The sequence below is a fragment of the Pagrus pagrus genome (genome assembly GCF_965226575.1).
Source record: "Pagrus pagrus genome assembly, chromosome: 3".
In the NCBI taxonomy this organism is placed as follows: Eukaryota; Metazoa; Chordata; class Actinopteri; order Spariformes; family Sparidae; genus Pagrus; species Pagrus pagrus.
The window spans coordinates 11,517,247-11,540,658 of NC_140187.1; the positions used below are offsets into that span (position 1 = coordinate 11,517,247).

A 23,412-nucleotide genomic window follows, 5' to 3' on the forward strand; every position below is an offset into this window, starting at 1 on the left:
CAACTGAAACCATAACCCAAACCGTCTCATGTGAGGAATAAAGGTCAAGGAGCTTTACAGAGGAAAGCATAACCAAACATGTTTTTGCTGAAGTAACAACAATTAGCTCGATAAGCTTGAAAGATTATTTTAGTTTAAAAATTTAGCAAAAAAACAAAAAATTAGCCAAGGTTTGTTTTATCGAAGTGCATCCCAATTTTCTGCTCGCTGTTGCCCCACCACATGCAGCTGGTGCCCTTTTTCTTCACCCCTGGCCCTTGGGCAGCTTCAGCACACCGCTGACTGTTAAAGCTATTTTGCTGCACCAGAGGTCATTGTAGTCGTAGTCTATCAGTGCGTTAGGGAAGAGGCTCATCTAGTTATTTAATCTTTGGGGAACAGACAGAACAACAAATAACTTCTTAATGTGTTTATATTCAGAACTGTTTCCTAAATGTTATTGGAGTAAATCGAGAAACACTGTCTCAAAGGGGTTCATAGCAATGATACAGCAAGGAATAAGTCAGTAAAAATGTATTGTGATGTTACATTTACTGTACATTGGCAAAGCCTGTTCCACAGCTTGGTTGCTATGGTGCTGATTTTAAGAACATGGACCTTTTTCACCAACCAAATGCTGGGACCGTCTATTATACAACATGCCAACATGTTGCAGTATATTCAATTGAATCCTTTCCCAATCTCATCATCAGGCCTGTTTAAATAGTGTTACATGCCATATGCATGACAGAGCTGAATACCTTACTTCCTGAGTAACTATATTGTATTTTCATAAAAAGCCTTTAATCCCAAACATCTGGACCAGAACCTTATTACACCAACACAACCATTTTTCTCTAACACTCTCTCCAACATGCAATTATTGGAGGATAAGGTGCAGCATGTGTGGGCGATATTGCTCAAATAGAGCAGCTGCAGTGTTTAACAAACATCTGAAATGACTGCATATGGCTTTTCCCGTTTTTTTTTGTGTGTGGCTCCAGTGCTGAGCGATACAGGGTATGAAGAAACCCGACTTTCACACACGACTGCAGGGGTGATGAGAAAATAGTTATGTGTGTGGTTCTCAATCTGACTCATCTCCACTTCAAGTCAAGACTTAAGAACTGCTGAGATGGAGGAATGTGAGGTACTACTATTTTACCTCTCAGTCAGTGAGCACAGTGGTTTCTCTGCAGGGATGTGGGCTCCTGCCCCGTACTGCCCACAGCTAAATGAGAGAGAGACAAAGAGAGACTTTCCTTCTTATCAGACAAGTCTCTCTTCCGGCCACCATTTGCTTTATGTTCTCTCGCAACCACAATTTGCACGTGTCCGTAAAGATCAAAAGTGCAATATCAGCTTGTTCTCATCACTTTCTGTTCCTGTTCAGGCAAAAATAATCTGCTATACATATACAACCTCTGAAATAGCACGTATTCATTGAAATAAAAATGTACATGCATTCATTACGATGTACAATGTAGTATATCATAACTGATTCTAGGCATCAAACGAACTTCGTTAAGTATATTTTGTAAACGACTACTCATTACTACTTGAAATCTGTTTCTATGTTGGAAAAAACTCGAATGCCTGTCCAACGTTCACTCGCCTTTTGGCTCTGTTTTTGGTCTCAACCAACTCCTGCACGAAATATCCGCAAGAGCTACTTAATTCTCCTTCATGTTTAACAGCTAGTCGTTAACTTTATCTGTCAGCTAATTTGGGCTAGACAGTTAGACAACAGTTGCTTCCTGCTGAAAACAAAGCTATGAGAGCAGTGACAGTCCTTTGAACTGCATTATTATGAAACCCACACCTACTTCACCTCTGATTGGATGCCTTTGTTGGTTGACTCAAAATCTTAATTCCCACAGTACCTCTAGTTATGTCTGTTTTGTTCTTGCAGTTCTGATAAGGCAGTTTATGAGCTGTGGTTTCCCCGGTAAACATACCAACCTCTTCACCCTCTCTTACAGTCTGCTGCTGCTCCTCCTGGTGTCACTCTTCACACTTTTGATGAGCTTTTGTGCTGTTGTGGTGTGATTAAACAGTAAATAAATCATGGCCCACTGACCTCCCTCTCTCTCTCTCGTTGTCTAATGGGCTAACAGGGCCACGAGTGTCTCAGACAGGTCTTCTTTTTGTCTTTTTTCTGGGAGGAAGGTGCCTATCAGTTAAACTTCACTTTGCCTTTCTTGGCTTCTCCTGTTGAAAAACATCATGGATGTGTTTAGCATGCAGTACCAGGACCACAAAGCTGTCGAGACTTTCGTCATACCGAAGCAATAGATGCAAGCCAATCAGAGGCAGTGTAGCGTGGGTCTTGCAAGAAAACCAGTGGGATCCATAAAAATACCTCCACAACCAGAAAGTTGTGACCAGAAAACCAAAAGAATATGCTGGAAAAATCCATAAATCTAAGAAAAGCTGTGAAGAACTGAGACAGGTGATAATACTCTCTCTTCACATACAGGTGATAACATTTTTAATGCATTTTTAATGCATAATTATAGCAATTTTAAGGTTAAGGAACTACTACTTGGTTAGGAAAAGACCATAGAAATGATTAAATACGAGAATTTGCAATTTCTTTAATGTGCAATCATTCAAAGTATCAACTAAAAAGCAAAAACAGTGATTAGAAATAGAAAAATAATTGCTAGATTCTCTTGAACTACCAAAACTAAAAGCAAGAGAACTGTCAGGAGAGGACCAAACCTCTTTAGTATTGCACCGCTTGTCAGCTTGTTTAAATTGAACAATTCTTTTACGTGAATCAGCCACTTTTATGAAAGTAGATGTGTTAAAATGGACATGAGATGTCATAGATAATTTTCTAATGATCCTGCAGTGTGTAAGGAGGCAAAGTAACCAAATTGATATTGAGACATTCAAATTGGGTCTAATCCAGTCATAGAGAGAAATTCTACATCACCTGATGTTTCATTATGAATCTGGGGGGAATTTCTGTAGGTTGAAAAATTGCACCACCGGCTCTTTTAAAGACACTGCAACCACTTTAAACATTTAAACACATGTAATGTAAAAAAAAAACAACAGGAAATGGACTAAATTTGACACCCGCAGGCAGCACTTAATGGTTGTCGAAGCTGACATAGCATATACACAAGATTACCTGAAAGTTTGCAGGTGTGAAACCACAAGTGTGCCTAGTGCCTCACGTGTTAGGTCCAATGTGTTTATGCTCCTTCACCCTGTTTGCTTCAGTTTTTGTACATTGTTAGGTATCTCGTATACAAAACATGGTTGCTGCGAAATGATTAATAACTAGTAACTTTTTCTAAGTCGCTAAATATGCCAAATTGAATGTATTGCAGAGCAAATTCAATTCAAATCAATTAGATACAAAATATTTTGCGTTGACTCGTTGTTCACAACCTTTGCAGGCAATATTGTGTTTTGTTATGCATTAATTCAATTTGTGCAGTACAGTCAGCATAAAGACAAACCTTAACTGATTCTGTACACAAAGCGAAACCCATTTCTTGTTAAAACCACCCACATTTCCTGCTGCTTGTTGCTCCACCGCAATACCAAAGCTGCAACTGAAACATTTTGTCTGTGTGCTACGGTAGCTGGTCTGTGAGAAGCTCGGTGTGTTTGGTGCTCTCTGCGTTCACGACCCTTTGGTTCACCCATAGCACTGACCCCCTCACCTGCATCCGTTTAAACTCAAAGGACAGTGAAGCACCAGCTAGCTAGTTTCTCATGTGGTCAGATTAACCACATTCATATTCATGCTCGAATGAAAGTCAGTGATGGTGTGTTTCTCCGTCACAACAGCAAGCAAAGAAAGTACATTTTTAAGAAAATAAAAGGTTTTTGTCGGCGTGGATCTTACAAGCCTGTCGGTGATGGGAATTTTCCACTGCACGAATCCACAAATGAACACTCACACGCGCTGAGGTTGACCTATTCATCATCTACAAACATGCTCAGCCTGCTGTACATGCATGGTTGTATTTTTAAAAATCAGTTGCATAAATAACTGCATAAATGAAAGATCTAGCAGCCATGTAAACATTTCCAGCACTGAAAAACATTGATTTGTTTAACTGAGTAGTTGAATCTGACATGGCCCTTAAATATTTCATTATTTCATTATTAATCAAACCTTGTTTTCACTTATAATGTGTAGCCTGAAGACTGTGTGGACTCAGAAGGTGAATTATCCTTTAAATTACATTTTGATTTAATAAAGGCGAGTTTAAAGGAGACATAATATGCTCATTTTCAGGTTCATAATTTTATTATGGGTTACTACTAGAACAGGTTTACATGCACACCTCAGTTTTCTCATACTGTCCAGTGCTGCAGTGCTGTATTCCCCCTCTGTCTGAAATGCTCTGTTGTAGCTCCTGTCTCTTTAAAGCCCCCCCCAAATACCCACATTCCTCTGATTGGCCAACTCACACACGCCTGACCCAGCATTGCTAACAACAACAGAGCAGCTGTGCTAAAATCAGTTCTTATGTGCCAAACTAGACGCCTGGCATAAATTATGTATACGTGTGACTCCTTGACGTAGTGTGATGTCACAAAGTCACGGAATTCAAGGCGGGACTACTGACGAGGCGTTTCAGGAGCAGTGTTTTCTGTGGGAGAGGGGAGCTTTTGTTGGTTTGGACTTTGAATGTTTTGACTTTCAAGATCTTTTATGTGCACGAGGATCATATATAAAACGGAAGGAAAGGAAAGAAATGAAAAAGCATAATAGGTCTTCTTTAAATGAACAGAGCTAGCCGGGCGAATGAATCGGCCTGGATCAATCTTAAAAACATGAGATACATCAGAATATATGACAGTTAAAAATTCTTTCATTGAAATGATTGCACTTTTGACCCAGTACTAAACAGCGTTTTTGCATCACTCTTATATTGCTCTCTCCTAGATTGATACCACCACTGACCTCGTCTTTGTCAACCAGCCTGTCATTACTGATGTCATCCATTTTGCCGGTGCAGTGGTCTTTTCATATCTATGGAAACCAACAAGACCGCTGCATTCACCTCTTCTCAGCGGCACCCTCCACCATAAATTGTGGCTTTTCATTCTCCGTTGGCCTCATGACTTTGACTCCGAGACGAGGGATGAGATTAAGGGCGCTGACACAAGTGTCAAATTGATACTGTCTTCTTGCAGTATTTACTACAGTACAGGACATTGACTGCCAGGCTGCAAATGTGTGGATGCAGGCGGAGAGAGAATATGTAGTAAAGGGAAAATCTCTGAAATAAGAAGGAAAGAAATGGAATATTGTTTTCATGCATGCAGGAGAGGAGAGGCGACACCCAAACACACACAGAAAAGCAGATATTCATGAAAAAAAAACTACTGTATGTACACAAAAGGCAAAGAGACGGGGCTGTGTGGCTGCACCCAAAACCTCTTTTATCTGGCGCTGCATTAAGAATGTATGACTGTGATTTTCATATAATGTGTGTCATATCACAAAGTGGCAGGTTTTCCAATTGTCCAATAATGATCTATTTGGCAATTCAATAGTACTGAGGAAGAGACGGCAGGCAGACGTAAAATGAATTAAACATTGAATGGAGGGATCGTGACAGTTCCATTTCAATCTCTCCTCTCCTCTCCTCTCCTCTCTCAGAAAGTCTCTGAGAAGACTTGTGTGCAATTGGGGTAAAATCAGTACTTGGACGGTTGCCTGAGTTTGTGTGCACATTGCATTTCTCTGTTCTCTTTATCTCACACTAGACGCCTACGATGCACCACTTTCACAAGCAAAGCAAACGTCTCCTCGCATCTGCTCTCTTGTTTGTTAAGATAGTTTACTGGCAATATCCACGCTGGCTGGTGTACACTGCATCCATAGCTAATTAGCTAATGCCATTGGAGCCCTGAGCTAAATATAAATATAGGATACAAATGTGACCTTCTTAAGTGCAAGCACACTGTAAGGTACAGTAAGATGTGGGTGTTGGTGGATCTTTAAAACAACGATTATCGTGTCTTGGAAAAAAAAAAGAAGAAGGTGTGATCGTCTCATTAGAGAAGGGGACAGAGAGAGACAAAAAGTAAAATTAACAGGCATCAGGCGGGATCACTTTTAAACTTTTTTTTTATTATGCAGGTTTGAAATAAAAGAAGCATTGTGACACAAACAGATGCTGCTGGCAAGGAAAAGAGGAGCAGCATCCAAAATGTAAAAAATAAAGAAAAAAAAAAAATCATTGTTGTGGTCTTCATCATGTTTATCAAACCAGAGGGGAAAATAAAAACAATAAAATAAGAATAAAAATACACCTCCATTGTAAGAAGCAAAGAGTGATCTAATTTCTCTCATAAATAAGAAAACCTGTCAAATGGCTGATGGGCAACTAGCGGAAACAATATATTGATAACCATTTAAAATATTTATCATTACTGGCTTTACAAATAAAATAACTACAATTGGCAGGTTGTTGTTTTTTTTTTTTTAGCTTTTTTTTTACACAACTTAAAATGTTATAGTTCTGTAACAACGAAAACTGAAATTATGCTACAGTAAAGAGATAAATACAGATGTCTTTGTCAGCAAAATGCATTTCTGTTAATCACACAAAAGAGTTAAAAAGATGAGATCAACACAACCAAACACCAACTAGAAACTTATAAAAATCACTGTAATGTGGATGTGATGGCTCCATTCACATATTTCATTACTTCACTTCTGCATGTCGAGGAGACAGAATTGACATTATGGTCAGACAAAATAAGAAAAAAGGGGAGGGGGATGGGAGGGGGGGCATTTTGAGGCAATATCTTTTTTTTTTTTTCTTTCCATATTTCATTTTATCTCACAGCGTTTCTTTCTCTCTTTCTATCTCTTTCCTCTCTATCTCTCACCTGGCTCCTTCCATTTAATGATCTGCAGGACACATATTGTGTATTCAGTTTTAGATTGAACTTTATTGGAAAAAAACACACCAGTGAGCACAGATTTAATGCAAGAACGAGAGTGTGAAATACTCCTCTGAAATCCAGCTGCACAAGGCTGTTAAAATTCACGAGAAAGACTCGACACTCGAACACTGAGACACCCTCGCACGCGAGTGTGCGTCCGCGCACGCACACACACACACATACACGCTCAGCTGCGCACGTCATGAATGGGGTACATTCTAACGTCCAGGCGTAAATACACACACACACACACACACACACGCACGCACACATGCACACAGAATGACTTACATGTAATATTAAAGAAGAAACAAATCTATCTGGACTTCCAATTCCCAATTTGATCCCATAAAAGTGATATTTACAATCACACTGTGACAGTTCAGTAGACCTCAACAGGTCTTTAATATTAAAAAAAGATTCTTTTCGTTTTGTTTTTCCCCTCCCAACCCGCGCTTTTTTTGTATTCATTTGCAGGCCCTTAAGCAAAGCTACCATAACATCTAAGCCTGCGCTGAACCTACTAGAAGTTAATATTTTTCTACAGTACAGGGCCCGACGCTTAGTGGCAAAAAAAAAAAAAGAAAAGAAATGAAAAGTAAAAGAAGAGAGGAACAACTTTGCAAGCCAGAAATAAATAAAACAGCACAACAACAACAACAAAAAGGAAAAAAAAAAAAATCATAAAAAAAAAAAAAACACAAAAGGAAATTAAAATGATTAAAGAAGAAGAGGAAGAGTATTTTTTTCTTCTCATTCTAATTAAAGCTGGATGGGGTCCCTGAGGGGACTCTGATGGTGACACAGAAGATGAGTGCTCTACAGCCCGGCCTGGGCATAGAAAACACAACTCAGAGAGGAGGGTGGGAGCAAGAGGGAGGGAGGGAGGGAGGGGGCTTCATAAGTGCTTGGCAAATTTTTAAACAGCAAGAGGACTGCTAATACATTAAGTGGTACAGACAGCAGTCATCTAGTCAAAAAACTCTGGTCACAAGTTCTTCTAGAAACTGAGAGAAAGAAGATTTACATTGACAAAAAAAGGTGGCGGTGGTGTCGGTGTTTGGGAGGCGGAATGTGTGTGTGTCTGTCTCTGTGTGTATGTAATTGTACAGCATGTTAAGTGTGAACTGTATGTACGTGTATGTGTGTGTTTGTGTGTGTGTGTGTGTGCATCAGAAGAGGGTTGAGGGGGGAGGGGTGAGGGGGATGGGGATGCAGGGGTTGGGTGAGAGTAGACTCCCCGGTGTCGTTTTTGTCTACAGAGCATGATCTTCAGTTTTCAGGTGAGGTAGAGTGGCTTGTCCCTGCCAATCATGCTGCCACTGGAGAGAAAAAAAACAAAACAAACACGGAGGCACGGGTTATTAAGAAAGAAAAAGAACGAATCAAATGCAAAAGTGCGGGGGGGGGAAAAAAGGACATTTCTCAATGATTGCAAATACTTTTCGTTCCCCGATGGCTAGAATTAAAGCCGAAGCACCCTCTCCCTTATAGCTGCAACCTCGCTCTAACCAAAACCCTGTAAATAAACGAAACCTTTCAAAGTGCTTTAGCACGCTGTAGACTTTGAATATCTTCCAGTGCTGCAGGACTGCACAGCCTGCCAAACAATACCAGTGAAAACTTGTGTAAGGAACATCTGTTTTTTACTGCCGTCTGACAAACACATGACAAGCTCTATTATCTCACCATTACCTCTCCAGCTGTCTCCTCTGTCTCACTGGAATGGAGCTGACAATTTTCAACACTTAATATTGTGAAAGCAGTGGGAGAGACGCGACTATATATGCTGATATCTGAGGGAGGTCTGGATCCCGAAACGGATCGGAACATATCTATCTGACAAATTTAACCTGAGAACCTTGAATCAAGGAGGTAATACTGGAGTCTGGGCATTTTGTACATTTTCACTTTATATTTTTTCTTTTACTTTAAAATAACAATTTCCATTTTTTAAAACTTGTGGCTGCGTTCCAGTATCCATACTACCGTACTATAAAGTATGCCTTAAAAAGATTTAGTATGACACAATAGACCTGATTCACATGGCAGCCATTTTCCTCCAGGGAAACCTGAAAGCTGGGGTGATGTAGGCTAAAGCTGCTGTGTTGCAGGTTGCAAGTCATATAAACGTTAAGTAATTTGTCATTTACAGCATTTTTATTTGATAACTCGTTCTCAGATGTTAGCATTCAACAACTTCCTGGCTAACATTACGGATTGATTACTTCCCGTGTGTTTCACTTCCAGGTTTAGACAAAAGTCTCCAAGATGTGTGTTGATACTTCTGAATTAATTTACGTGTCAAACAGTAACGTTAGCTAGAATGTGGTTGAATGCTAACAGTAGCTGCTGTCAAATGGAAGCTAACTGGATGTTGTATCTTGACTACTGTCCGATATCCCTCCGGATGAAACTATCCACTGTCTTTACAGTTGCTAATCAATCAGGAGGCAGTGAAATGATAACAGTTTGTCAGATTGCCTACGTTTGTATGACGGAACGCAGCAGTCAGAGGAAAATGGCCGCCGTGTCGGTATGGTCTGTTACAGTGGTCTATTCAAGGTATACCGTGATATGAAAATTGAAGATTATCATACCGTGTAAATTTGTACTGTCTGTGTAAATCTACTGCATTTAACTCCATTAAAATAAAGATTTTTTTCAAGTTTAAATCAAATTTCATGTTTGTCAGGACATGATATTTTGGGAAACTATAACAAAGCATTTGGCTGTAAGCAAGCCAACATGCTTTTCTGGCTATTCTGACCCACAATCCCCTACGAAGCGCAAGATATGTCACATCGACTGAGCCACCACAGGCAGATCATAGCTCAAAGCTAAAGGCGAAATGTTATGACGGCGTAGCGTCTCCCAGTTGTATACATTCTACATGCAACAGTGCGTACTTTGTAGTAAAAAGGAAATGTATTTGATTTGGATCGCAGCTCGCACTAACAAAGGTTATTGAGGAAAACAGACAACGGGAAGCAAATAAAACAGTCTATTCTGTCTCCACTGACCTGCAGTGGTTGCCACACTCCCGATTGCAGTATTCACTGTCCCAGTCATGGCTCTGAGCCACTCCAGGGCCTGGACCAGGGCCAGGGGCTCCTGGAGACTGGGAACCCCCAATGCTCTTCTGATACTCTGACTGGAGGTGGGAAAAACCCTGGAGAGAAGAGAGAAATGAAGTCACCGTCTTCAAGCATTAACTACTCCACAGCAGGAAAGTGTGTCTCCCTGTTTGTTGCCTTACCTGCTGCCCAGGAGGTGGGGAGTGAAGAGCGGCCTGCAGCCCCATCTGGTGAGAGATGATTGGCTGGGACTGGACCTGCTGCATGCGGATAGGCTGGTTGAGAAGCGAGCTCTGGTGCAGGGAGAGCTGCTGGTGGGGGTGAAGGGGTGGGCTGATCTGGAAGGAGGAAGGGGGAGAGGCACTAATGCTGGGCAGCATCTGCGATTGGCTGAGCGTCTGCGACAGCGTGTGGCGAGGGGCGTGTCCTGCGTAGCTCTGCAGGTCGGCGAGGGGGAAGGCCCCGGGGCCCAGGTAGGGTGACGATGGCTGGGGGGGAGGTGGCACACTGTACAGGGGCGGGTTGGCTGGCATCATATGTGGAGAACCCTGGCTCGTTTGGGCACTTTTTGTCTCCACGGGATCATTATATGTCTGGAGGGGAGGGAGGAGAAGTTCATTACAAAAACAGATTATTGTAGTTTTTTGCACTTATTATGTTTTATTATGCAATGAGGGACTTTTTGGTGCTCACTTTCAGTTTCAACTCCAAATTAAGTGGTTTAGATAAACTGACAAATCTGTCGGGTTGTTTACAACTATGTTTTTTACCCCGGCTGATTTTATTATTGCTCCCAGTTTTCAGCAATTTCTTTAATGAGTATAATGTTTTCATGACCACCAAAAATGATGGCCAAGGCTCCGAAATACGACCCAACTTGAAAATTAAACTACGTTCAGTGAAATATTAAAAGTGTGCACCTCACTGAAAAGTTTATACAACAATTAGGGCAAGAATATTTACAGTGTTGCTAGAATAGTAAGGCCAATATTGTGAACCTATGTCCAAATTGCTTACTTACAGTATTAAAATTATGGTATGCACTATTTTGAGATATGAGCATGCATCTAACAGCTGATGGAGCTGATGGTGGCTGAGTGATTACACTGTCCCATAATTCTTTGTGCCTCCTCTCTCCCACAGAGACGACCCTCTCGGGGGAATTTTTCAAAACAATATGTCAATAAAGCAAAAGAAAAGAAGCAGCTGGCGTCAGCACATTCAAAGACAATTATTGAAATAACTTCAGGAGATAAGTTTAAAAGTGACATAGTTCCTCTTCCAAGAAACCTTCATTTGATGTGAAAGTGTGGTTGTAAATGATGCACTCATCCTGTCCTGTTCATTACCTTAAAGGGACAATTCGCCTCAATATCAAACATATATATTTTGCTCTTACTTGTAGCACTGTTAATCCATCAACATTTTTTTGATCTGAGTGAGAGAGTTTTGGAGATATGGGATGTCTGTTTTCTCTACAATATCATGGTACTAGGTGGCACCGTGGTGCTCAAAGCTTGCTAAAATTTACCAAACTACACCTGGCCAACTGTATCACAGCACAGGAGGAAGTGTGCATCGACCCCTAACGCCAGGAACAGCGCCAGGCTTTAAAGCCAATTTTACGCTGTGGCCAAACTGTGTAATTACAACTACATGTGACGCACAGGGGCCCAAAAAAATACTTTTCCCCATAAGCTTACATTGTGAAAGAAGCGGCTGTAAAATAGCGACTGAACCTCAGCTGAACTGTTTCACCTGCTAGCTTACTTAGCTTAGCTAGCTAGCCTCGGTTTTACGAGTAGATCCATGCTTCTTTATGCATGATGATACGTTTGGTGGGTGTAGTTTGGTAGAAATAAAATGCATTGGTGCATTGGCTTAAAACAAGGTCTCTGTATTATCTTGTATAACCACTTTGATTTCGGGAAAGAGACCTTGTTGTTGAGTTTTTAAAATGCATTTTTTTGCCACAAGCTGAGTGCCAGCTCCATTATACTTGAGAGAAGACAGACATCTTTAGTCTATCTCTAAAAACTCTGTTACTCAATTTAGAAGGAAAAACTGCACAACAGATAAGAGAAAAAAAAATACATTTTTTTTTTGGGCGCACTGTCCCTTTAAGTACTCGCACTATGTTTAACAACACTACCATTTGTGGCCACTCATGATCAACGCTCTGCTCCTCCTCTCTTTATTTATGTATTCCACACAAACCACTGTTGATGCCATGAGACCCGACACACACATTTATTCTGCAGGTCTCTCCGTCTCCCTTTTCTTTCATGAGGTGGTGTATGTATGAAATACATCCACTGTTTCTCATTAACTGTCAGACTGGCTGGAGTGATGTGTGCTGGTCTGCTATTTAGTAATGGCTCACATCCATCCCTCTGAACCCCCGAAATAATCAATGGAACGGGATGGAGGGATGGATAAAAGAGAGGGACAGACACATTTGCAGGGTCAAGTGGAAAATGAAATACTGAAGAAACGGAGCGAGGGGAGAGGGAGAGGATGGGTGTGATTTGTTGAACCGTGTTTTATTTGAAGGGGAGATTTTAGAATATATTCCAGTAAAAGTATTCCACATTCATCAGAGGAAATATACGAAGAGCATACGTGTTAAATGAGGGTTGAAACATTTATGAAATCTGTGAAATTTACGACATAGTGTCACTTTTTTTTTTTAATTTACACTTTTTTCCCCCCAATCGCACTCTGCACTTGGAGTTTTTCGATTGAGAGCGAGCACAAAGAGAAGTGCCGCGGCATACAGTGGGAAGCAATCAAACTTTTGTGTCTTTCTTCTTCTCCTAAACAAACCGGCATGAGTCACAAAACAAAAAGGCAACAGGTGCACGCTGGAGATGTGAATCCTTCAAATGATACTCCAATTACCTCCAATTCCACCCACCCCAATTCACTTTGAAAAGACTCCTTCATTGGTAATTAAAAAGAGAGTCGCGTTGAATCATGAGACTCAGCCCTGCATTCAGATTGGCTGGTCCTGAATGACTGAGACGGTGGGGGGGGGATGGGGGGGGTGTTGGTTTGGTTGCAGGTTTATTTTTGTCAGTCAGTTTTTTGACTGGCAATCTACCAACGTATAGTATCAATCAAGCCTCTGTATAGGAGCTCTGACATGAATGTCTAATTGCGGCAAAGACAAGAGATGAGAATAGTCTTTTTAGTTGAAAGTATGCCACAGTGAAGAGGCTGATGAATTAACTATTCATGCCTTAATCAAGGTGCTTGTTTTCGGCCCATGAGCACGAGAGGAAGTGTGGCGCTGTGCGGAGGGGGGAGGAAGGAGGACGGGGGACGTGGAGAGGGAGGGGGAAGAGGAGGAGCTTGGTATATGCTAATGCAATTTAGACTTGTGTTTTTCCAAAACAATGCGGAAACACTGAAATGAAATGCGGCGCACAAACAGATTGAAACACCCCCCTGCGCTGTGATAACTATTGTATAAGCCCTGCAGATGTAAGGAGAGTCAGGGGGGAGGGGTGGGGGGCATATGAGCTTTTAAAAAGTACAACTTTTCCGATTTTTTCTCTTTTTTTTGTGTGTGTTATACAAACACAGGTAGAGAGGTGTTAATGTTCTGAGCTAAACTGGAGTAACCTGCAGCAAAGAGAGAGAGCAGTGGGTGTGAGCAAACCTCAGCCAACACATTAGCGGCCCATCAGGGAGGACAGAAGCACCAGGAGGACAGCAAATGATAGGTAATGTCCACTTCTACTCTTACATGTGCACAAACGCACACATGCACACACACACACAAGCACACAAACACACACTGACAAACACGCACGTAATGTTACTTTTCATTTCTCCCCAGGTTGCAAATCGGGTGTGTTTGAGGCCTAATTTTCACTGTTCTCCTCTGGGCACACACACATACACACACACACACACACACACACACACACACACACACACACACACACACACACACACACACTAGCACACACACAGATATACTAACCCCTCCGTGCTGCAAGTGGACCCTTTCCTTGGAATAAGAGTGAGAGGAATTCTGTCTAATTTATCATCCCTTATATCGCCGCTGACCCATGTATATCAAAGATGTGACCCCCACGGTTACCTTGGAAACCAGACTGGCTCTGTAGGCGGCCAGGGCTTTCAGGTACTCCTTCTTAGCAGCCTCTGTTTTCCTCTTGTAGCTCTGCAGGAGCAAACACAACAACAACAACGATTGATTACAAGGTGACGCCAAAGGCTAAAATGACCCTGTGGTCCACGCTGACTGATGTGGATGAGATTTTTGGGAGTCACGGTGCGATTGTGTGACCCCAGCAGCCTGCCCTGAATGATGAAAAACATATCAGATGCATTCATCGCACAGTTATCAAGTCGAGGGGATTTGACCATCTGCATGGCGCTGCCGCATTCGGAGCGTTTATTCCTTCAAACCGTCCAGAATGAAATGCGGAGCGAGCTCGTGCGCTGTAAAGTGAAAAGGCAGTTTGAAATATTACGGAGCTAAATGAGGAGTGAGAAGCTGTTTGTCATTTTTGTGTGCTGCTTTTCAGCCTCTTCCTCTATTAAGGCTGTTGCTCATCTCTTAATCAGAGCTGATGTCCCAGCAAATCATTCAGACGAGGAAGAGAGGGAGAAAAAAAAAAATAAAAGAATTCAAAACAGCATTAGCAGAGAGGCAATCTCAAGCCTCCTGAATGAACCTCAAATGATGCGTTAAGACAGGGAATTCGAGTTAATGTCATCACATGTCAGTCACAGGCTCTTTATAGCTGCCACCGCCTTTTTGATGCGGGGAAAACAAGTCGCAAAAAAGTCCACCCTTAAATCGATGAGGAAGACTCAGATCTCAGCTCCTATCTGGAGCATTTTAATATGAAGGAGAGTGTGTGTTTGTGTGCGTGCGTGCGTGTGTGTGCGTGAATGCAGCGGGTAATTACTGATCCTCAGCGAGAGACTGTCTGTGGCTCCGTGGACGGGGTCATTTCTTTCAAAGAGGTGGGGTAGAATAACCATTAAGCATTCATGTGTTGCCAAATGCACATAGGCTGGCAGCTGCTAACACAGTCAATAAACAAACAGACGTACACAGAGAAGAGCAAACAAACCGGGATGAAGACGGATACAATCTCTTGCTCAAACAGCTGATGTTTATCCTCTCACTCATCCCTATTTACAATATTATTATTATTTCCCTTCCGTGATATACATGCAGGTATTTTGGAACAAAACTCTGTTGGATTAGGAACTCGAGAACACAGATTTTCACGTCAGGAACGTTTAATCTTCGTTAAGAGTTACATTTCTTAAAAAAGAAGAAACAACAAGTGACAACCTGCCCCGTCACCCCTTAAATATTGATAGAGCCATGGCTGCCTCTTTAATGAACCCCAAACTACTCCCAGCAGCTTTAATTTCAAATTAATTTAACACAGCTAATGATTCGCGCAACGACGGATACTTTTAAATAAATTACCATGCCTAAGGATGTCTAATTATTCCAAAGTGAGTGGATTCATTAGCAATTGAAGCCGTCAGAGGCTGCAGGTCAGTATGAATTAAAAATAACAAAGCTGCGAGGGGAAAGCATATGCCTCCGTCGTAATCCTGACACGGAGGTGTCCCGCCTGAATTAGCCCCTAATTGTACCTTAATGAAATGTTCTTGTTTGATAACCAGTTAATTACAGGAGACAATAACTCCGCACCCTGCTGACACTGAAGGGAGTGATTACCCTGACGACCGAAAGACAGAGCGACCTGTGAGAGTAGGAGGAGAATAAGTGGGGAGGAGGAGGAGGAGGAGGAGGAGGAGGATAACGGGAAGTAGATAAGGTGGAGAGGAGAGGAGAGGAGAGGAGAGGAGAGGAGAGGAGAGGAGAGGAAGTGGCGAATTAAAAAGAAGCAAAAGTGTGATGTGAAAGCCGGACAAAAAGGAAGCAAACAGACTAAAAAAGGGTGAAGATCTTTGGACGGATGCTAAAACTCAGCCTTTAGAAGAAGTTTCATATCCAAACACGTCACTTAAGCAACGTGACACAGTGTTCTTTTCCTCCTATCTCCGACCTTTCACCGATACACAACTCCGACACAGCAGACTCAATTAAATAAGGCTAAGGTCTCGCCTCCCTCCTACCCGACTCCATTATCACTGTTCCTCCCCGCTGCTGTAAAAAAATAAAAAAAATAAAAATTGATCTTAATCTTAAATAACAAAAACAAGAAAAATGTTCTTTTGTGTTTCTGGGGCAGCTTTAACATGTAGTCACCTTGAGGAATAACGCAGCCCAAATAAACGCATTGATCTTGCACTATAAAACAAAGGCCTTCGGGAATTAAAAAAAAAAAAACGCTATGCATAGCGTGCAGGCATTCGAAAACATCTTAATAAAAAAAAAAAGAAAAAGAAAATATGAACATAAACATGAATAAAAAGAAGACGCTTTGTTCTAGCGAACTCAAGGGCTGCACTGGAGAATACACAACAACACGAGCGAGGTGGGGAGAAAATGCACGCTGAAGGAACCGCAAAAAAGGACAAAAATCACAACAATGAAAACTTCTGATCGTTCCTTCAATAAAATACAGCGATAAAACATGCAGCCCTCGATGCGTTTATGAGAATCCTGCTGCTGCATGGTGTGTTTGAGAAGTACTATTGGTAATTGGAAACAGGGGGCCACGTTCTAGTTAAAACAAAGCTGTGTGTAGGGGAAGGGTTGTGTTTACATTCTCCTGCATGGCTCCAGAGGGTCTGACTGCGACATTATAGAACACACCTCATCGGTCCTATAGACATGACGTGACAGCCGATGGAGGGGAAAAAAAAGAAAAAAGACATAACAGCGTATACATCAAGACATCGAGAGCACGGGGAGATAGAAATGCACTTCACTTGAACGTTAGCGGTCAGCAGCTGTGGATAAAGAACGCCATTATACGTCGCTACATTCAACCGAAGACAGAAATGTTAATATCTTTGAAGTAGCTTGAATTGGTTCCACTCTGTAAATACACGGTGGACAAGTTTATCCATTTGTCGTGCTGGAATAAGTGACAGTGCGAGTCACGGAGAATAATTAGAGCAATCACCGTGTTATTGCCCAGACAGGGGTACTACATTTCATTCCATAATGACATCATTACCTCAAGTTAATTATGTGTCTTGCGCGGTGACACGTTTGATTAAACACATGAATGCACAAACAAATCAAAAAATTAGCTGCGGAACGGCACAATAAATGGACGCATTTTTTAATGGCGGGATTGCCCTTTTGTGGGTTTTCGTTTTTTTTTCCGTTCGTCTCCGTTCCCAGGTAATGCTGTGAAGGACAAATGCATTTAGAGAGAGAGAGAGAGGGGGAGAGAGAGAGAGAGAGAGAGAGAGAGAGAGAGAGAGAGAGAGAGAGAGGGAGGGAGGGGGAAACATCTACGGTGCAAAATCTAAGGTGAAAAAGAATCCAGGACATAAAGGGTTAAGGAGCACAAACAATAACATTTCAGGAGCAGATGTCCTTGAGGCAAAACCAAGGACAAGGCAATTGCTAATCTTGTATTCCCAGCATGATCAAATCACCAGGCAACAGATATAAATAAAAGGACAGGAAATGAGGAATTCACATTCAAGGGTGTCAGCGGCGAAATGAAGATTCATGGTGAAGAGCCCCGGTGAAGGCGGCAAAAATTAACTGCAAATAAAAGGGACAGACGGCCTCCAAAGTCCGGCGTATAAAGTAGGTTTGGTGGGAGAAAAAACACACACATGCTAGATAGGGTCTAGTCGACGGAGGCTGGGGCTGGGGGGAATGGGCTGCACTTTGTCATGGAGACAGGTGCTTTTATTTGACACCCAATAGGCTGCGCCCTGACTGGATATTCTAAAAATATGAGTCTGCGCATGATCATCAGACTGTCTCGTTTTCCATTCATTTCACACCATCATTTGTTACCGCAAACACACAGGAACCCCTTTGACTTTGTCTGTCGGTGTGGAATGCTAAAACGAAATAGAAAATGTGCTGCGCCGAACCGCTTTAAACTGCAGTAAATGTTAATGCAGCTCCATATGCACAGGTCAGCCGGTAATAAAATTAAATTGGCTCCTGAAAATACTCAGGGAAGTATATTTCTGCACCGCTGATGGCAGGAAACTTTTCGCTTCTTTCACTATATAATTTTCACTGCATTAAGAGATTTCCTCGCAGTGGATTCAGCACTGTTGGTGCATGTCTAATTCACAGATAAACATGCAAAGAGAAAGATTTCAAGGCATTAGATGCATTACTCTTCCTTCATGAAGCGAATATTTTATAAGTTATCATTGCAGACTGAAGGATAATAATGTCGATTAAGAACAAGAATCTTATTTTTGTTGGTGCAGCACCATCTTTTTATATAAATGCATGTTTTATGCAGTTTAGCATAGAACAGACTCATTTTGTTGCTAATCCACCTTTCAAATTAAAAGCTCCAGCTGCACTTTCTGTTAAAGGGTAACTCCACCAATTTTGCACATTAAAATGTGTTTACAGGTCTTGGGGAGTACTACTAGTACAAGTGCTGTGGTATAAAGCTTGTGGCTCCAGAGGAAGCTTCATGTGATCTGATAAATTGCCTCCAGTGATGTCGCTCAGTGGCTAAGTTGCATGGTGGGTGATGTAGGCGACCCCTTTTTGAAAAGCAGTCCACTGGTCTAACATTGCGTCTGGATTGGTTGGATTGTGGATAGTGAAAGCAGTTGATTAAATCTGACACAGCAGAACCAGGGATATTACCTTTTGTATTCCACAAATGCTTCTTCATTTTCAAAACCTGGCGCTTACATTACCCACAGTCCAGCTTAGCCACTGAGCGACATCGCTGGAGGCAGTTTATCAGATCACACGCAGCTTCCATTGGAGCCGCAAAAGACGTACTACTACTTTTCTCACATGTGTAGTAGTACTCCTCAAGAGCTCTCAATACACTTTAATGTGTAAAATTCGGGGAGTTACTCTTCAACGCTTTCTAATTGGTCCCTGCCAGCTAGCTGTATTAACTAGCAGGAAGGACATATTGTTGTGACAAGCAACACCAGAGCTGTTAAATGTTAAATCTTTGCCGCTGCATGAGTCAGATAGTCTCAGCAGTGTGTTACAACAGACGGACTCAGGTAGCTGCTAATGCTCTGCAGACTTTACAGTATGTGTAGTGAACCTGACCTGTGAATTCCCATGGCTATGACCTAGAAAATGGAAACTAGGCTGTTGGAGCAGTTTTTAGTCGGTTTTCAGGCTAGTAACTAACATATGAATATGTGCTTCAGCGTTTAACTGGTAGCTAGTCATCTATTGGTCTACCCAGTGCTTCCAGTGAAGAACCATAATAGAAAGGTATGAAAATACTCCACACCTGAAAGCGGCTGCATTTATATAGTGCTTTTATCCAGCGCGCTTTACAATTTGATTCTCATTCACCCATTCACACGCGCACTTACACAACACTGACAGCGAGCTACAATGCAGTGACCAACGGGAGCAATTTGGGGTTCAGTGCCTTGTCAAAATAAGTTCATTCGATTTAAACACGGCTTCGTAAATAAAACTCCGAGGCAGTTCTGTGAATAGTTTTCGTCAATATGAAATATACAAACTTCTGATCAACCAATCAATTTCAGGCTAAAATAAACATATTCTGATTGGCCATACCCATTTTTTTGTGTAAGTGCAACCCACTTCCAACCTAAGCCCCGCCCATTCCAAGCACGAACACAGATACAGATCATTTAGTTGGTTGAACAGATACAGTCTCAGATAATAGTGTACTCGCTCATCCCTACCTCTAAGGACAAAGATCAATTCACAGTAAATTCTCCATACTCTGAGTGAACACAGTATTGATCTACCTGTTTCTGCTCCTCTCCCAGTCCGTCCCACATGGAGGCTACTATCTTGGATACGTCTCCGAAGGTGGCGTTGGGATTCTGTCCTTTAATGGCCGCCTGGGTGTCTCTGAAGAACAAGGCGTAGGCTGACACAGGCTTTGTGGGCTCGTTGGGATCCTTCTTCTTCTTCTTCTTCTGGGGTTTGGGCTTGGGCTTCATCATCTCTGAAGACGGCCGCTTCTCGCCCGTGATCTGGAAGACCATCAAAAACACACAAAAAACAAAACGGCTTATTGACACCGCAGAGACACGGGGGTCTACCGATTCAACTGGAGTGAATAATTTAATCTCTGATGAATGTTCATAACATTGGGTCCAGGTGAAGCATGTAAACTTCATTAAATCCACAATTCAAACTCCGTTCAACACGCACGTTCAGCGTTTGGATATTGCAGCACTGTGTCACTGACAGCGACACTTTGACACAGAGGGTGGTTGACAGCGTTTTTGTCTGCCTTGCTTTGTCAAAAAATAACATCTGTTAGTTGAATTTATCAAAACCTTTTCAAATCTTTATTTTTCAGTTGTTCAGCAAGTCATAAATTCTGACTTTTCATGCGCCGGGTGAAAGGAATTTTAAATCGCCTGCTGTATCTGCTCTGGCTTTGATGTGGTCTCAGAATGAATTGGAGAGAGCAAATGGAATTACTTACTGATAGGAGAGGTGGTAATCATTTTTATTCACACACACACAGTGAGAAGCACAGCAGAGGTGCATAGGCAGGGAAATACATTTTCTTTAACGAAAGAATCCCCCTTTTCGCTGTACTGTATCAGCGCGAGCTAGCGTTTAAATACACGATGAATCTGAAACACTGTGCCGGTGATGGCAGATTCAATTATACACTCATTCGCGTTTCCCCCTGACAGAAACGGAGCAGATCCACAGAGACGTTGGGTTGGTGGCCAATTTATGAAAGCAGTTTTACACATTTACATAAACCAAATGAATGTAAACAAGTTTCCCGCTCTTCTCATATAAATGAATGAGTGATTGAAATGAAGGAGTGGACAGAACAGATAGGATCGACAAACACCTTGTGTCTGCGTTGTTCATGATCAACCCATTAAATCATCCTTCACATCTGAGTTCGCTTCCCTTTTTTAGAGAACATTAACAAAATTCAACACAGTCTCCAGAATAAAAGGCTGCCATTGTTTGTTTCTGCAAACTATTGAAATGTTGAATTTGTAAATATTATACGTATCATATCAAAGTTTTTATAATAAGTGACATGTCATATGATGTTCAGATGATGATGTCTTTGAGCTTACTTGCTGTCAGTGTTTGGGTTTTTGGTTTAATTTCCTATTTTACTTTGTAAGGTTCATCCTCATGTGTCGTGTTGTCTGTTACTTCCTGTCTTGGTTTGACTTTCCCTCCCTTGTGATTGTGATGATTTTCACCTGTCCCTGATTAGCCTCCTGTGTATTTAGCCCATGTGTGTTTTCCCTCTTTCTGTTGTCACTTCATTGGTGTTTGTTCCTTGTGTTTCTTCTGAGTTCTCCACACTTTATTGGCTTTTTGATAGTTTTGTATTTCCTTGGTTCTTGGTTTTTCCCTGCCTGTTTTCCTAGTTTTTGCCACCTGCCTGTTTTTTTTTTGTTTTTTTTTGATCAGCTTTTCATTGAAGCTTGCTTTGCCTGTCTGTAGTCTGCATTTTTGTCCTTTCTGCTACGATTTAACACTTTCATGTCAGGAAGTTGAGGGGATGGCGGTGGCATGACGGCTACACGAGACAGCAGCCAAGCCAGAGACCACCGTTCAAGATGGCATTTCGACATTTGCAAACATGAAACCAAGGAGGATTTTTAACAAGTCAGCCATGTCAGTGGCAACAAAACTAGCCACTTGCAACTGAAAATCACGTTGTTTTTTTTTTTAACTATAACCTTGGGACAATCCCTAGCCCCTGTTTGTGCGACCAAAACAGGTATTTTAAGCAAAAACATGACCTTTTGCTAACCCTTATCAAGTGGTTTTATTTTCTAAACCTAGCCAGACCTTAAGGACAGCACTGCCACAACATAAAACTGAAATTTAGAGTTTCAACATGAATACACACTGCCAACATTTGGTCTGGTAGATGGGATGCAATATATCCAAATAACTTCAGGGAAAAGGATTCATGTGATGTCTCGTGTCATGTGTGTGAAAGAGTTTGCCCTCAATCTTACAAACATGCCTCAGTGGCAATGGATTGCCAGCTATTTGCAACTGTGTAATTTGAAGAGCAAAAATGATCTGTCACAAAGGACCAAGAGAAGATTTTGGAAATGTGCTGCTCAGAAAAAATAATTAAAAAAATAAAAATCGTTTCTACACTTACATTCAAAATATTTGAATATTTTAAATCAAATTTCTTTTTCAAATGTGACACCACACTCCACCACACCATAACATGCACCACAAAAAAATAAATACAATTTTCTTTTTATAAAAATGGCATCAGCTCCCCTCAACAGCAAAATGTTGCAACCATGTGAGTTTTCCAGCCAGCCAAATAAAAAGCACAAGCATGGCTCCCCCTGAATTCCTGCTTAAACTCAACACTACAGTCAGCATGCGAGCCATCTCTGAGAAGCACTGCCAAGCCCCTCGCCTCCTACTCCACTACTACAAGCCAGAGAAGCGTTGCCACATCAGTACCTTCGAATGAGGATCAGTCTCCTCTTCCTGATTGGAGCTCGAGGGGGAAGGTGTGGCCGATTTACTTCCGGGAGGTGAGGGGGAACCATGAGGCAGTGCACTCCGGCTGACCTGAGGGTTTAGCTGGGTCAGTGCGCTCATGGGGTTGGGCAGTATCGGAGGTGAGCTGTTTATCATGGGGTGGTTACGGGCGGGGTCATAATGAGAGCCGTCAGGGTGCTGGTGATGGTGTTGCTGTTGGTGGTGGTGCAAAGCCATCTCCTGCATCTGGGGTGAGAGAAGAACACCAGCTTTACTATCTGCTCCTCTACTCACAGTAAAGATAAAAGTTTGCCAATCAGCCAAATATGCAAAGACGTAGAGGTGTAGATGACATTTTTGACAAATTTGAGAAAGATGTTCATGTGTGTTGGACCAAATCTTAAAAAAATAGACAAAAAACAACTTTTTTGAGATATGTTGTAAAGAGGGGAAGAGGTCTGTTGGAAGAAATAAGACAGACAAAAAAAATCCTCTTCGAGGTCTCACTTGTAAACTGAGGCTGGTGGTTAGAAAGCTTCGCTTTTCTCTTTCAACTGTCTTCTCTTAGGACAGAAACGGGCACTATTTTCAGACTTGTAGGTTTGTAGCCAAGTTTATCTTATTTTTTATTACCTATTTTGGTAACTGGCGTTTGTACAGGAGGACATTTTAAATACTCGAAGCAAATATCTTACAGAAAAACTAAGAAATACAAAATCTCACAACCCAAATCAACCAAAACAGCTCGCTCGAACACTAAGAAACACATTTACATCGCTCCCTAAAGGTTATTACCATTCACTCTTAACTAACCGGACCAGAAAA

The 23,412-nt window shown here is 41.7% G+C and overlaps 1 protein-coding gene across 3 annotated transcripts in view; it reads right to left on the reverse strand.

Annotated features, from left to right (window-relative positions):
- Positions 1 to 6,070: 6,070 nt before the first annotated feature.
- The window catches only part of tox2 (TOX high mobility group box family member 2), a 113,133-nt gene continuing 95,791 nt past the window's right edge, over positions 6,071 to 23,412 (reverse strand). For 2 of the 3 annotated variants that reach the window (XM_084347969.1, XM_084347968.1), the window contains exons 5-10: positions 22,567 to 22,833; positions 19,878 to 20,108; positions 14,101 to 14,181; positions 10,172 to 10,582; positions 9,936 to 10,084; positions 6,071 to 8,234 (exon numbers count right to left, since the gene is read on the reverse strand). In XM_084347969.1, the coding sequence (XP_084204095.1) occupies positions 8,192 to 8,234; positions 9,936 to 10,084; positions 10,172 to 10,582; positions 14,101 to 14,181; positions 19,878 to 20,108; positions 22,567 to 22,833 (1,182 nt within the window). In that variant the 3' untranslated portion in view covers positions 6,071 to 8,191. The remainder of the gene's footprint in view (positions 8,235 to 9,935; positions 10,085 to 10,171; positions 10,583 to 14,100; positions 14,182 to 19,877; positions 20,109 to 22,566; positions 22,834 to 23,412) is intronic. The other variant, XM_084347970.1, reaches the window with a different exon arrangement.